General features: G+C 43.2%; 1 protein-coding gene across 1 annotated transcript; it reads left to right on the top strand.

The window, feature by feature from the left end:
- The first annotated feature begins 6,780 nt into the window (after nucleotides 1-6,780).
- Nucleotides 6,781-13,334, top strand: LOC310774374 (H-2 class II histocompatibility antigen, I-E beta chain-like). Its single transcript, XM_083634437.1, has 7 exons — nucleotides 6,781-6,859; nucleotides 6,984-7,256; nucleotides 9,019-9,232; nucleotides 10,437-10,504; nucleotides 10,759-10,872; nucleotides 11,763-11,789; nucleotides 11,870-13,334. The coding sequence occupies exons 1-6, from the start codon at nucleotides 6,805-6,807 to the stop codon at nucleotides 11,786-11,788; spliced, it is 750 nt and encodes a 249-aa protein (XP_083490563.1). The 5' UTR covers nucleotides 6,781-6,804; the 3' UTR covers nucleotide 11,789; nucleotides 11,870-13,334.
- The last annotated feature ends 2,347 nt before the right edge of the window (nucleotides 13,335-15,681 follow it).

Below are 15,681 nucleotides of genomic sequence, written 5' to 3'. Positions count from 1 at the left end.
AACCTAACCTTTTGCATAGCCTGCCCTATTGCTAAGTACAGTTAGGCAAAACGTTTAGCTTAGCCTGTGTTTTAGTTCGTCTGCTAATACCAAGACATGGCCAAAATGTATTCATAGTGCAACGCTAGTATTTTCTCATTGTTAGAGTTGTTCAAACTAATTTCAAACGCTTGAATCACTGCTGTATTTTATAGGCAGGCAAACCAAGCTGTATGCCTGAAGCCCAGGCTAGCACCAGTGGGACAGAGGAGACAGGGTCGCAGAGAGGAAGGTCGGCTGTAGGACGATAGCAGATCTTGTCGACATCCTGAAGAACCTGATGGAACTGGTCACGTCATCCTGGTGTAGCCCATATTTTAGTTTTGCAAATAAAGTATTTTTTCTGATAAACGAAGTTGTGAAATCAATGTACTGAGAAACATCACATACACTGTCTATTATATAAAGTAGGCTATATATACACAGAAACACAAATACTGGTAGGCACTAGGCTACTGTAGCTAGACACACTCCGCTTTAGGCAAATCTAATGTTACAATGGAGAATAGTGGCCAAGAGACATGGATGAAGTCATATCAACTTTATTGGTGTACAGAAGATTGCAGACAGCAAACATCTAAACATCAAAGATGATAGAACATGTATTATACAGGTTTGCTATAAAAGCACAATTTCTCCATCTCAAATATCATAATGGTGGGTCCACTTGTTTTCTATCTTGTCATCTTCTGGATGACTGGATGACTGGCACCTTGAAAATCAGACAAATGGAAACGTGTTTAGTATTAATTTGAATCATCTATTTTGTAGCTGGTAGATATCAAGGCAGGGTTCCTCCACATTGTCATGAATTAGATACTTTTACCAAACCTTGATTTGTTTGGACGGTGTTACAGCTATTTTCTAATGTAACGTTGCTTAGTGAGATAGTTAGAATAGAACAACAAACTGCTAACATTAGCGAAGCTAGCTTTTCTCCATGGCCTTTCTAAGTGTTTACACATTACTATACCGTTCTGCGTCATAGTGACAGCAACTGGACGTAATTATAAACAGAAAATGCATGCGAAATTTGTAATGGGAAGTGTCACCAGAATGTCTGTGTATAAGTTATACACGAACGACAAGCTAATCAAATCCTGCAGCAGCAGGCTACACTAGCAGTGTAAAGTCATTTGAATAGCCGTGAAAAGCAACAGTTAGCCAAGTGATTACAACATTCACAGAACAAATTCACAATATCGATAACAACTTGTACATTTCGCTATCATGCGTAACGTTACTGAAATGGGACATGCAAACGCGATAACGTTACTTACCACTGTGTACAGGAGAACACGCCAGCTCCGAGTCACTTTGCAGGCCAGATATAGCTGCTCGTAGGGCTCTCCATCTAGTGAAAGCCAGACCGGCAAGGTTGACTCTGGTCTGAGATATTTCTTTTCGGCGGCGATTTGGCTAAAGTATGAAACCGCATATATAAGGTGGATCAGGGAATGTAATAAAAGTCAGGAATGCCCGCATCAGGGTTCCGCCATCTTGGTCTACAAAATTCTGTTTTGGGCTGTGGGCTGGGAGGGGCTCACTAGGTCGGCTTCTCGGGGGAGGGGTTTCTATGTAAACAGATTCGGGATGTTAGAGGGGAAGGACAGAGGGCCATCACAACACAGGGAGGGGGCGTGGCTTAGTTGTAAACACAGAAATAAATCACTATACCTCCTCTATATATACAAGGTATTAGTTTGGGGATATTTAATAGTGCAGAATCTTACACACAGTGCCTTTAATGCCTCCGAGGTCACACCGAAGGTGGCCTGGCTCGGCCGGATTTCAATGCACAAATCAGACCTGTCCTTTACTGAGATCACTAACTTCGGAGATCAACCAGTTTAATGGGCCTTTTTCACCAGCAGCCATTTTGTGTCTAAAAGGCAGGAAGTAACACAGGTGCAAGCGAACATTAATGAGGGTTTCCAACTTCCAATCAATCAATTTGAACTCAAACCCATTTACGTTTTCCCTCTTTTCTTTACCTTCCTTCCGTTTCTTTCCCCTTCATTACCTTCCTTCCGACCACCACCATTTCCATCCCCCCTTTTACAGCTTCTGTCCCATCTGAAGCACTCTAGTCCTTCTCAACCCCCAGTGGGGTTAGTCCTCTGCAGGGTGACTCTCTTTGGTCCCCCCCCTGTGTCCCACAGCCATCGCACGCACTGCAGTAGCTCCGCACGTCCTCCTTGTGTTTGCCCCAGTAGAAAAGTTTACGAACATCGCAGAGCATCTTCTCCGGCCCGTCATGATCCTTACCGCTGCGGCCCCTGTGCGCCCACTGCAGCACCAATTTCCGCAGGCAGCTGGGCACAACCGTCTGGGACCCCCTCATCCCGTGTCCTGCCTTCCTCAACAGCCCCTCTTCCAGACGCAGGTCGGTAAACATGTTCCACAGTCCCTTCGTGGCACCGGAAAACAGGTGAATCTCCTCCACAGGGGGCCGGCGTCCGGCCGCCACCCACGCGAGCACCGGACCGATATCCGCGTCCTCCGCCTGCCTGCGTATCCACTCACCCCCTGTGACATCCGTGATGTCCCTGTCGTCGTCCTCCAGCTCTTGCACTCGCTCGTCCTCCCATCCCGCTCCCCCAGGGGGCGGCGTGTTCAAGACAGCAGGGCGAACACCACCGGCATCGATCTCCACCTCGGCTTTCTGCGCAGCAACCGTGGGGTGTGTGTAGCGGCTTGGTTGGGCCGGCTCCTCCGGTGGTAACCCCTCTCGCTCACCCGGAGACACGAGCGTCGCTCCCCCGGCTGTAACAGCATTGCAGGTGATGTCTCTCTCTTCCCTCTGGCTGTTCAAAACAATCCCCGCTCTCCTGATGGTCTCGTCGCTAATAATGATGTTGCCCTCTACCGGCTGGTATGCAGAGCAGCTAGGCTTCTCCGGCGTTAGCAACACCCGTCCATCTGGACACACAGTCCACACTCTCCTGACCTGAATGACCGGCTCTGCACTGCTCCGCTGCTTGTTGCTCAGGCTGCTCCACTGCTCCGCTACTCCGCTGTTCCTCTGCCTGTTGCTCCGGCTGTGTGTCTCTTCCAGCGTTCACACTCTCCGTGCAGTCTCTGGCTAAGTGCTCAGGCGAACGGCACGTCCAACAAAGTCTCACCTGTCTGCCGCCTGCACGTCTCTCCTCTCCCGCTGTTCTCCAGTCCCCGACAGCTTCTTGACACTCTCTGGCTATGTGCCCCAATGCACCGCATGCCCAGCAGGCTCCCTGCTGTCCCCAGTACCTTTGCTCCGCATACCCGGTCCGTCTCCCGGGACCGCTTCGGCACCACCTCGCCACGTGGCCCGGTTCTCCGCAGGTCCAACACAGTCTCTTTTGTGGCTCCTCCGGCCGTTCTCCACACTGCGCTCCCTCTATGCTCAACTCGTCCACACGCCGCCTGACTTCCCGCAGCGCCCGCCACAGCTCCACTGCCCAGGCAGGAATCGCTTCCAACAGCCGTTTGACTTCTCTCAACAAATGGGCTTCCATGCCCGCCAGCACCGAGCTGATCCCCGTCGTCAGCTCCTCTTTTCTCCCGTTCGCCAATGGCCATTCTCCGCCGTGCACCATCACACGTGGCGCCCCTAGCAGCTAGCACACGCAGCTAGCCTGCTACCGCTAGGTCGCTCGAGCCGTCAGCCGTCGATTCCAACTTTCTCCGTCGTTCCTCCTCACTCTCTCTCCTCTCGGCCGACGCAGAGGCGATATCGATCCCACTCCTAGACACCAATGTAACAAATCGAGTATTCGTCCACAGGAACCAGGAGACAGTAGTTGGTACAGGGCTTTTATTCACAGGCTCATTCCATTAGCTTCCAGCGGTAGCCTTGCTGCTAGCTCCACACACGACCACTCTAGCTCATTCCCTAGCTTGACTGCCCATGCTCCCGACAGGATGGTCACATACACACACTTCCCCCCAGGAACAACCGCCACACATCAGTTCCTAGCTAAACACGGAAACACCACATTACCTGTAATTACCTGGATTACCTGGATCGCTACAATATTAAATTAGCAGTTAATATGGTCATGTGGCCATTGAATACTTGAAACTGGTGAGCGACACCCTAAACTCAAGGAAAGTGTTTACTGAGGTAATAAATCACCACTGTAATGTTTTTGTTTTGTGTAAATAAATTATCCACCAGTTGGTGAGGTTAAAGAGAGAAGTTGTCCCATGTTCCTGCCACTCTACACAATACACCAGTATTTCCCATGAATTACCTAGGCCGTCTAATTTGTGGTAAAATGTGCCAGATAACTAGTAACCATTGTAAACTGCTTCTTTTTCAATTGTTTCAAAATCGCAGAGCATCTTCTCCGGCCCGTCATGATCCTTACCGCTGCGGCCCCTGTGCGCCCACTGCAGCACCAATTTCCGCAGCCAGCTGGGCACAACCGTCTGGGACCCCCTCATCCCGTGTCCTGCCTTCCTCAACAGCCCCTCTTCCAGACGCAGGTCGGTAAACATGTTCCACAGTCCCTTTGTGGCACCGGAAAACAGGTGAATCTCCTCCACAGGGGGCCGGCGTCCGGCCGCCACCCACGCGAGCACCGGACCGATATCCGCGTCCTCCGCCTGCCTGCGTATCCATTCACCCCCTGTGACATCCGTGATGTCCCTGTCGTCGTCCTCCAGCTCTTGCACTCGCTCGTCCTCCCGTCCCGCTCCCCCAGGGGGCGGCGTGTTCAAGACAGCAGGGCGAACACCACCGGCGTCGATCTCCACCTCGGCTTTCTGCGCAGCAACCGTGGGGTGTGTGTAGCGGCTTGGTTGGGCCGGCTCCTCCGGTGGTAACCCCTCTCGCTCACCCGGAGACATGAGCGTCGCTCCCCCGGCTGTAACAGCATTGCAGGTGATGTCTCTCTCTTCCCTCTGGCTGTTCAAAACAATCCCCGCTCTCTGTGTGCTCTAGGATCCAGCAGCGACTGTACTTCCTGCGACGACTCAGGGTGTTTGGGGTCGGACAGAGGATTTTGTTATTATTTTATCATGCTGTTATAGAGAGCATTTTTCGTTACGGTATGTCTGCTTGGTTTGGCAACTTACCAGTTAAGCTGAAATCACAAATAAATAGACTGGCTCATACTGCAATGAAAGTGATGGGGGCAGGGGCGTATGCAGAAATTGAATTATAGGTGGGCCTGGATCAAATTGGGTGGGCCTGGATAGGAAGGGGTGCAGATGCCCGGCCGAAATTTGACGTGTTATTTTACTAAAAATAATGCATTTGACCATCATTTCAAGTAGAATGATACCACCCAAGCAAGAATATTTCAAGTGTTTCAAGTGCTTTACTGAAATATTTGGACCATATAATGATAATACAATTATCTCAACCTTAAAAGGTTACGTATAGGTGCCAAATGTTGCATACATGAATGCTTATACTTGTGTGTATACTGTTACTTTATACAGAAATTAGAACCACTGATCCATATACTGCTGTGAGTTTAAAAAATAACAACACTGAGGCTGCTTCAAGTTTGAACAAGACGCCCTCTGGTTTATTTATCCACAGAGAGAACAAAATTCCTAGATGTCATGAAGTTGTCATGCATTAGACTCTGGAGATGATGTGCCCTGCGTTTTTACAAAAGTAACAAAACCATTGGCTAGCAATGCAGCAGCAAGTTTGCCTCTAGAAAACAACCAATTAACAACAATTTTTTTTTTTTTTTTTGGGTGGGCCAGGGCAAGAAGTGGGTGGGCCTGTGCCTACCCAGGCCCACCCGTAGATACGCCCCTGGATGGGGGTGAGGGAGCACCCCACCCTTCAAATACTCTTTGAGAAAACTGTAATCAGACAAGCTAGGAAGATCATTGCTGACCCCTCTCATGTCTTGTATTCAGAATACGAACTGCTTCCATCTGGCAGGCGTTACAGAGTCCCAATCAAGAACAAAAAAAGACACCTCAACAGATACAAATACTCTTTCATCCCCATATCAGTCAGTCTCCTAAACTCAGGTCATAGGTAATGTATTGTTGATTGTACTGTAAATTATTGATGTTTGCACTTTGGTTGTGTGTTTGCACATGTCGGCACTGGTGTGCTATGCACTATTGTTTTTTGTTGTTGTTTTTGTTATGGCACTGTGTACCTATGTGGCAGCCTGTATGTCCAAGACAAATTTCCCTCGGGACAAATTAAAATAATCTTGAATCTTGAATCTACCTACCTACCTATCTGTCTGCCTCCCTACCTACCTACCTACCTACCTACCTATCTGTCTGCCTACCTACCTACCTACCTACCTACCTACCTACTTACCTACCTACCTACCTACCTACCTACCTACCTACCTACCTGTCTGTCTGTCTGTCTTTCTGCCTGTCTGTCTGTCTGTCTGTCTGTCTGTCTGTCTGTCTGTCTGTCTGTCTGTATGTCTGTCTGCCTACCTGTCTGTCTGTCTGCCTGTCTGTATGTCTGTCTGTAACAGACACATAATAGAATATAAATTTCCAGATAGCAGTTGATCTAGATATATTTTGTAGTTCTATAATAGATAACTGTTAGGTATTTGTACTGTAGATCTATAATAGATAAATTATAGCCAGATTACTTTATTATAAGTATTACAGGGTCAATGTAGTTCTCTGTGATACTGCTCTGCCACCAGCAGCCTTTAGGCTGGACTGTCTGCCTGACAACAGGTGATGCTGGTCATGTGACCAGTGTGTGGCTCCTACATTGGTTTTCATAGCAGGACTCAGTTTGAGTCAGTCAGTTAGTGAACTCAGCAGAGGAACATGGCTACATCTGTTCTGCTCTTCTCCCTCTTCTTCATCAGTCTGTATGGAGCAGGTAGGATCAATACAGCAATACCTGATCAATAACTAGCTCATACCTCATAATGTTCAATTTAAATGTTCCTCATATATTACGGTATATTTATATATCTGAATCAGATTTTTTTTTTAATCTCTAGATGGATTTGAGCAATATGAGGTGGACTGGTGTGTGTTCAACTCCACTGAGCTGAAGGACATAGAGTTCATAAGATCTATGTATCACAACAAGGTAGAGTATGTCAGGTTCAGCAGCAGTGTGGGGACATGTGTTGGATACAGTGAGTTTGGGCTGAAGCAAGCAGCGTACCTCAACAGCCTGCCTGGATTCCTGGTGGACATGAAGGCTGCGAAGGAGACCTACTGCAAACCCAGCATTGAGAATGACTACCCCGCTGCTCTGTCTAAGACAGGTGAGCTGCTGCTCTCTATCAACACCATGAAATAAACACCAATAATAATAATAATAATAAACACATCACTGATGTAAATGACTACAGAGCTCTTAGTCTTTGAATTTAATTTCAACACAAAATGAATTCAGTTGGAAATAGATTAGATCAAGATGTTAGTGTTTCTACTTTAAATGTTTAAATTGACCTCAATTTAAGTTTATTTTCATAATGTAGATACTACGTATGCTGTCAATCTGCTTCCTTCTATGAAATATCTATATTGATTTATAGATTGTCTATTGATCAGTAAAATCCTTCCATCGACAAATATATTCTTATTAAGCAGATTGTTGTAGATTGTAAAGGTTTGTTGTCCACAAAATCTGAACCAGACTCAGCTCAGTGATGCCATCTTGTGGTAAAACACTAATACTGCAACTAGTACTACAGTATGAGAGTTTCTGAAAGGGCTCATTTTCTCAAAACTCTTAACACAAACTGCAAAACTCCACAAATCACTGATAAAATGAGACACTGCATTCAAAACCATTAAATGTCTCTTCAAAATTGTATGAATTATTGTAAGGTTGGGTAGAAGTCTGATATGGATGATCTCGGACTCAAGTCATACATTTATAGATGCAGAATTTCAAATTGCTCAGAAGCTTCCTTCTATCTCACAATTCAAGATACCCATGTTTTTTCAAGTAGATGGCGGCCATGCAGTATAAAAAAAAATCCATGAAATAATTGTTTTATGTTTATGTTTTATGTATGTTTTATTATGTTTTACATTTTATGTTTATTGTGTTTTATGTTTTATGGGGACAACGGATGGAAATTAGCCTTGTGCTAAATCCGGCAATTTTTACACTTTTACTATGTTCCAGGTTTTAGTATCTGTTCTATGGTTTCTGTGTTCATTAATTTTGCACTGTCCCGTCCAAATAAACAAATAAATAAATAAACACAAACTAGACCTATAAGCTCATAGATCCCCAAGTTTGCAAAATGAATGATGCACGTATGGCTTTTTCATAGTGGTAAAGCTCTGATTTCAGAATGAACAGTTCACATATTAATGCTTATATGTGTGATGAGTGGATGTAGCCAATTGGTAAATGTAGTTTGCGAGGGCTTCCAAATGAACATAGCTATTTTACTTTTTTAATGTTGTGTCTAATGTAGAGAACAAAAGAAAACTACACATTACTGTGTGCAGTGTTTTTGAATGTTGTGTCTAATGTAGAGAACAAGAGAAAACTACACATTACTGTGTGCAGTGTTTTTGAATGTTGTGTCTAATGTAGAGAACAAGAGAAAACTACACATTACTGTGTGCAGTGTTTTTGAATGTTGTGTCTAATGTAGAGAACAAGAGAAAACTACACATTACTGTGTGCAGTGTTTTTGAATGTTGTGTCTAATGTAGAGAACAAGAGAAAACTGTGTGCAGTGTTTTGCAAAAAGTGAGTGTGATAGAGAATTCAAAGTGAATGCAGAAAATATGCTTTTAGCTTTGCAGACTTGGTTTAGGCCCTAAAGCAACACTCTGTCAGGCTGAGCTCAGTGACGCCCCCTGGTGATGACGATGAGGACGATGATGATGATAATAATAATAATAATAATAATAATTATTATTATTATTATTATTATTATTATTATTATTATAATAATAATAATAACAACAACAACAACAGCAACAATAATGATGATGATGGTGATGATGATAATAATAATAATAATAATAATAATAATAATAATAATGTCTCCTATACAGTTGAACCCTCTGTCAGACTGAGCTCAGTGACGCCCTCTGGTGGGAGGCACACTGCTATGCTGATGTGCAGCGCCTACAACTTCTACCCAAAACAAATCGATGTGAGCTGGCTGAGAAATGGAAAGCACATCACCTCTGATGTCTATTCCACTACTGAGATGGGGGACGGGGACTGGTACTACCAGATCCAGTCCTACCTGGAGTACACGCCCAGGTGAGTCATGTCATGGCAATGTCACAGAGACAAACCCAGAGAAGAGCGTGCAACTTTTCTTTAGATATAGATTTAGGTAATAGTCTGAATATTGAGTGCGTGCATATTCTGCCACTCTTCCAATGATGCTTAATTGTACATTATAAGTCCCTGTGATCAAATTACTTCATGTTATCCTTTGTAATGTAGATGACTGACCTTAGACCATGCAGTTCCAGAGAAAGTCAACCCTACACACACACCCAAACCACCCACCCACCCACCCACGAACACACCCACACGGGTTACACAAAGTTAGAATCCCCAAAACTCTCTAGAGCCTCAGTACCTTCCTTTGGTGAGTCAGCCCATTGAGATATATGGGCGGTTTTACCCCACTCGCGCGCCATAACATTTTGTGGGCGTTCCCACACATGCCGACTGTCTCTATAGCCTATATGTATATATAATCCCCACAAACATAAAACGGTAAAAAGGTATAGCCTATATGTATATATAATCCCCACAAACATAAAACGGTAAAAAGGTATAGCCTATATGTATATATAATCCCCACAAACATAAAACAGTCAAAAGGTATAGCCTATATGTATATATAATCCCCACAAACATAAAACAGTCAAAAGGTATAGCCTATATGTATATATAATCCCCACAAACATAAAACAGTCAAAAGGTATAGCCTATATGTCATTGTCGACCATGTAAAACCTGCCATTTTCAGCGTGTATACGTTGCTAAATATTTTTGAGCTCAAGGATGATACTACCCCAATACTAATATTGTCAAATAAAATATGTAATTATATTGATGCCAATGTTTTAAGGCTATTTCATATTATCAGATGCCATAATGAAATAAATAAAAATAAATGTATGTTTGTAATCAGCAATAGAGTAGGCCTACCGCAGGGATGACGTATTTTTGTAGGCTTTATCCAGAAACTTTATGGGAACGCAAATTTGGGTTGCCTTTTGAAGCATTTGATAAAAATTAATTTATGTTCCAAAAGTCATAACAGTTATTTGTTTGTGAAGATTATCATGCTGAACTTAAATTTGCATTCCCATAAACTGTGTGTGTGTGTGTGTGTGTGTGTGTGTGTGTGTGTGTGTGTGTGTGTGTGTGTGTGTGTGTGTGTGTGTGTGTGTGTGTGTGTGTGTGTGTGTGTGTGTGCGTGTGCGTGTGTGTTTGTGTTGAACAGGTCTGGAGAGATGATCTCCTGTGTGGTGGAGCATCCCAGCCTGATGGAGCCTGTGATCCTGGACTGGGGTAACTACCTGCAACCCCCCCCCCCCCCCCCCCCCCCCCGACACGCACACACATGTACGCACACATGTACGCACACACACACACGCACGCACACACGCACGCACGCACGCACACACACACACACACACACACACACACACACACACACACACACACACACACACACAGACACACACACACTTTCTCCCCAATTGTGCGTGGCCAATCCCCCCTGCTGTCCAGGTCATCTGTTTGACCTGTCTCTGTCTCAACAGACCCGTCGATGTCTGAGTCTGTGAGAAACAAGCTGGCCATCGGAGCCTCAGGACTGGCTCTGGGTCTGATCTTACCTCTGGCTGGATTCATCTACTACAGGAGGAAGGCCCAAGGTCAGTCCACTAGACCAGTTCACTATCAGGCTACATTACATCACATGACATTTACTTATATTACATTACATCACAACATTATGTCATTTAGTACAGTGGTTTTCAAACGTTTTCACGTCAAGGAAACCTAAACTGAGACAAATTAGATCACGGACCCCATTTCATAAGTTTTTCCCCCAAGGTTTTATTACAGAAAGTGTATGAAAGCCATGAACAAAATAGTCATTGTTATTTATCAATGTAATTATTGTGAAAATAAAGTATTGCCCTTTTTGCTAGAGACCCCCTGGAACCTGCTCAAGGACCCGTTTTAGCAGATGTTTTTGTCCAAAGCGACTTATAGTATATTTTGTCAACAGTAGTGAAACCAACTGTGCATCCCAGTCTAATAAATAGCAGTCTTTTTTTTTAATTAAAAGGTCAGAATAGGCTATAAGTTAGTTCAAGAAGGCTCCAGGTGAAGTTCAGAACAGGGCGGCTTTAGCTCAGGAGGTAGAGCGGGTCAGCCAATGACGCAAGGGTTGGCGGTTCGATCCCTGCTCCCTCCCAGCTGTTAATCGTTGTGTCCCTGGGCAAGACACTTAACCCTCCTTGCCTCGTATGATTGGTATGATTGGTATGAATGTAGACATGAATGGTATGATTGGTATGATTGGTATGAATGTAGACATGAATGATGATGGTGGTTTGGAGGGCCCGTTGAGCGCCAATGTGTGGCTGCCACGCTTCTGAACCACCGGTACGAATGGTGTGAACGAATAATGATTCTGTGTAAGCGCTTTGAGCCTTGGAAAGGCGCTATATAAATCCAATCATTATTATTATTATTATTAGTTGTCAGCCTTTAAAGAACAATAACAGCATTGTCTTCTTCTCTTGTGTTAAATCAGGTCGGGTTCTGGTTCCCACTAACTGAGGTAGGAATCCTAAACATGTCTGTTTGTCTCCTGGAAGGAAAAGTCAGCTGGGAATTCAACCTGCTTTCTTGTGTTTTCAGTGCATGCTGCCACCTGCTGGAGAGGAGGAGCGGCTGTTTCTGCTTCAAGCCTGCTTTATCATGTGGACAAATATCTTGAGTCAATTTTGTTGTGTTTTTGGAGAAAATAGTGGGTTGACTTTGCAGTAACTTCCAAAAGTCGTATAGAAGCCAAGGCAGACTCCAGTAACATCAGTTACTGTTCTCTGCCTTTGTTTTGCTGCACATGAAAGTGTAGCTTAGTTATTGTTTACCGCGCTGGAGCTAAGGTGTTATGCCTAATATGTGTCATTGAAGCATTTCCACACACACACAGTAGCTTGACTAAAGTGTAAAATGTTGCAGTGGTTGTTTTTAGGCTATAACATTACTTATTATCTAGCTAGCAAGCGTGGGCTAGCTTAGGCTAACCAAACTGCTCCCATATAATGCGATCAGAATGCAAAGCATAGGAAATAAACAATAACTAGATGGCTTTCCAGTTATAAGTAATCATAAATGATTTGGAATGAATGCTTTTCTCGTGTCATGCAGGCTAGTCCTCCCTGCCAGCCTGTGGCAGTGTGAGTAGGTTAGGACTCACATAACGTTAGACACACACCTCCTAGCCTAATCACACACACCAGCTCAGCAGTCACAATTCACAATTAAATACATAGTTCACATTTTATTGTAACCCGATAACAATCTATTGCAAAACACGTCCTCTGAGAAGTTACATCCAATCAAGTGAGCGATCAAATGGAAGTTAATGCCTTTTGCCTTGGCATGACCACTTAAGACAATGCAAAGGCCGACATACAGTAACTTCCGAATAAGGGTCAAAGGTCAAGTTGGAGCTCAATATTTTTATGTAGGTAAATAACTTAATAAAATAAAGACATTATGCCTACAATTCATTTGGCTGGACAAAAACAAACAAACAACAAAACAACAACAACAATTTTCTCAGTTCTACACTCTGGCAATTAGGTATTTTGCCTTTGTACAGCAGAGGTCTGTCCAATAATGATATGATTTGACAATCTCTCTAACCTGCTCAAAAAGTATGACAATGAATTCAGTTTGGATTACAATTATTGATATTCAGTGAAATAATTGTCATCGGACAAAAAAACGAATGAATTTATAAAAAGCGTATTTATTTCTTAATTTATTCTTAATCCAAAAATATTCCCTCCCCGTTACTTTTAAACATGTGGAATAAAGATCACTGTGTGTGCATAATCACCAGAAATATGAATAACTATAGAGCAGGAGGATGTAACCACAGTCAGGTAGTGAGGAGCTTGACTGACAGGCTAGTCATCCAATCACGGCAATGCCATTCCCAGTGTGCGCTCGCCTACCAATCTGTCCTTTAACTTGATCTGTAAAATCACACAATCAGCTGCTTTAATATTGTAAGAGCCTTAGGTTTTATGACTCTTATATATTCTTATATTTCTACTGGAGTGAGATGTCTTTTCCTACAATAAACCTTTGGAAAACACTTTTTGTCACTTTATTTTAGCTGAGACTCTCCATGTGTTTGTTTGTGTGTTCAGAAACATGTCAGCATCACATTAATGATTGATTGGAAAAGTCTCACATGTCATTGTTGTAAATTTAGCTGTTTATTGATTCTATTATCTGATTGTTTATTAAGCTTTGTCCGTATTTACAGCTCATCATTTATTATAAACCCATCATTACTGTAATATTTCATATCTTTATAAGAACATAAACTTTTGTGATCACACAACATGACAATCCCTGAAAATACTTTTTAAATTACCTTCATGAGGATCAGGCCTCAAACATTATTTTGTGGTTCTTGACTGTTTTCACCAACAACTAACTTGTGGAGGCTACTCTTCGTTTTAGTGCTGACTCATGTTGCAGGGCTATTTGTGACACAAACTTGTTATGCAAACATGTAGCCTTATTACATTAGCCTACAACATATATAGATAATAGTGGTCTCGACCTAGTTTCAAGATGAAGACCAGACACGCTGCCTCACGTCATATGTAATCCTAGTGTGACGACAAGTGTAATCCTAGTGTGATGTCCGCTGTGAAGCGTGTCCCATCACCCCATCCTCAACAGCCAATCAGCCCCTCAACTTGCCAATATGACGCCGGTAATGTCGTCAATGCCGAGGCTATGACGTGGCAGTATTTATAGCCATGCTCAGCGTGTCATCGTCCTCTTTCCCTGATCCTTCTGGTCGCTGTACCTGAGCTGATCGCATCCCATTCTCTGAAGCGTGTTTCGCCCCACCCACCTCCCCAGTCCACCACCAATGTCTTGACTCCTGAAGAATCCCCTACAGGGGGGGGTTCTCTATCCTAGTCCGAGCAGATGCCCTCTCTCACCTCAAGAACAGAGGCATCTTACCACGGAGTGATTAAGCCAAATAACTAGTTGCCATGCTGCCATGCCATCAGCATTAGCTGCCATGTCGTTTCATGCCATAGATCTTATCGCCATGCCATTCTTAAATAAAGCTTGCTTGTTAATTCTACCCTCTGGTCTCTCATGATTGAAATATATATACTGTATATATATATATATATATATATATATATATATATATACACATACACACTCACAAAAATCGTAATGTTTTGCAAATTATTTGGTAGCCCACTTGCAATAGCTTTGCTGGCCACCAGTGGGCCCCGGCCCACAAGTTGGGAATGGTTGATCTACGTTCATGACTCAGTATAAAGGTCCACAGTTTGAATCCCCAGGTGGGCAAGTCTAACTTTTAAAAGTATATCAATATACTAATTAATGCATGTGGTAGCCTATGTTTCAAGCTTATTGAGGTCATATTAAGTAGAAGGCTGTCTATTGTGACCATTGACTGTATAACATATTTACAACACGCCCCTGCTCCCTCCTGCTATAGGCAAAAGTGAAGCGAACATATCGTGTTTCCGCGAGCTGTCATAATGCACCAGAATATTGTTTGGCAAACACTATAAAACTCAAGAAGATTTCCACTCTCACTTCCCAAGCCCAGGCATATCTTTTATTTGTTTTATTAACAGCATTTACTTGTGCTTTTACTTTCAATGCTTAGTACATTTAATATCAGAAAATTACTTTTGATACTTAATAAAGTAAATGGTAAATAAATGTCAGATACCTTAAGACTTTTACTCAAGTAATATTCTAATAGGTGACTTCAACTTCTACCAAAAGTCATTTTCTGGGAAGATCTGTACTTTTACTCATTACTCCCACCACTGCAGTCAAGTTGCTGGTGTTGAGGATCTAGAAAAAGTAACTTTAATTTGACAGTCAAGTTGGCTTCCTGTTAATGATGAGAGCAGAAAACAGGAAACTGTAGGTACCTCTGTATTGAGCAACTCATCTTTCTTATCCACCTTATTTTTGAATGCCCCACTGTAAAGAATAAATGTGGGTACAACGTCCGGTTTAACGTGACTTATTGTTGCAGCTTGCCATTTCCTTTGTTATACTCTGCTGCAGACCTATATGCTGCAGACCCGAATTATAAACCGGAAGCTGGAGCACGTTATAAAAGTTATAAATATAGTCACGTTATAAACAACTAACCAACGCTTGGGGTCCGTATGGAAACAGTGTTACTCGAAATGGTTAAAAGTTAAATCAATTTGGTCATTCAGTGGCGTTTTACTGCCATGTAAAGTAAATAACGCTAGCCGCTAGCATTAGCTACACTAGCCGACTACCCAGAATGCATTAAGTTATCCAGCAGAATATCTCTGCTGTAAAATCCTCATAGACATTTTTTTTTGTCAAGTTAAAATAGTCTATTACACCGGAAGAAGCACCCATCAGGCAGATCAGGCAAA

This window comes from Poromitra crassiceps (assembly GCF_964638095.1).
Source record: "Poromitra crassiceps genome assembly, chromosome: 3".
In the NCBI taxonomy this organism is placed as follows: Eukaryota; Metazoa; Chordata; class Actinopteri; order Beryciformes; family Melamphaidae; genus Poromitra; species Poromitra crassiceps.
This window is presented reverse-complemented; position numbering and strand designations above follow the sequence as displayed.

Bases quoted from the DNA above. Each gene is read 5' to 3' on its own strand.
- LOC310774374 (XM_083634437.1), top strand. From the start codon at position 6,805: ATGGCTACATCTGTTCTGCTCTTCTCCCTCTTCTTCATCAGTCTGTAT. The intron at 6,860-6,983 runs GTAGGATCAATA...TTTAATCTCTAG, and splicing joins CATCAGTCTGTATGGAGCAG to ATGGATTTGAGCAATATGAG. The intron at 9,233-10,436 runs GTGAGTCATGTC...TGTGTTGAACAG, and splicing joins TACCTGGAGTACACGCCCAG to GTCTGGAGAGATGATCTCCT.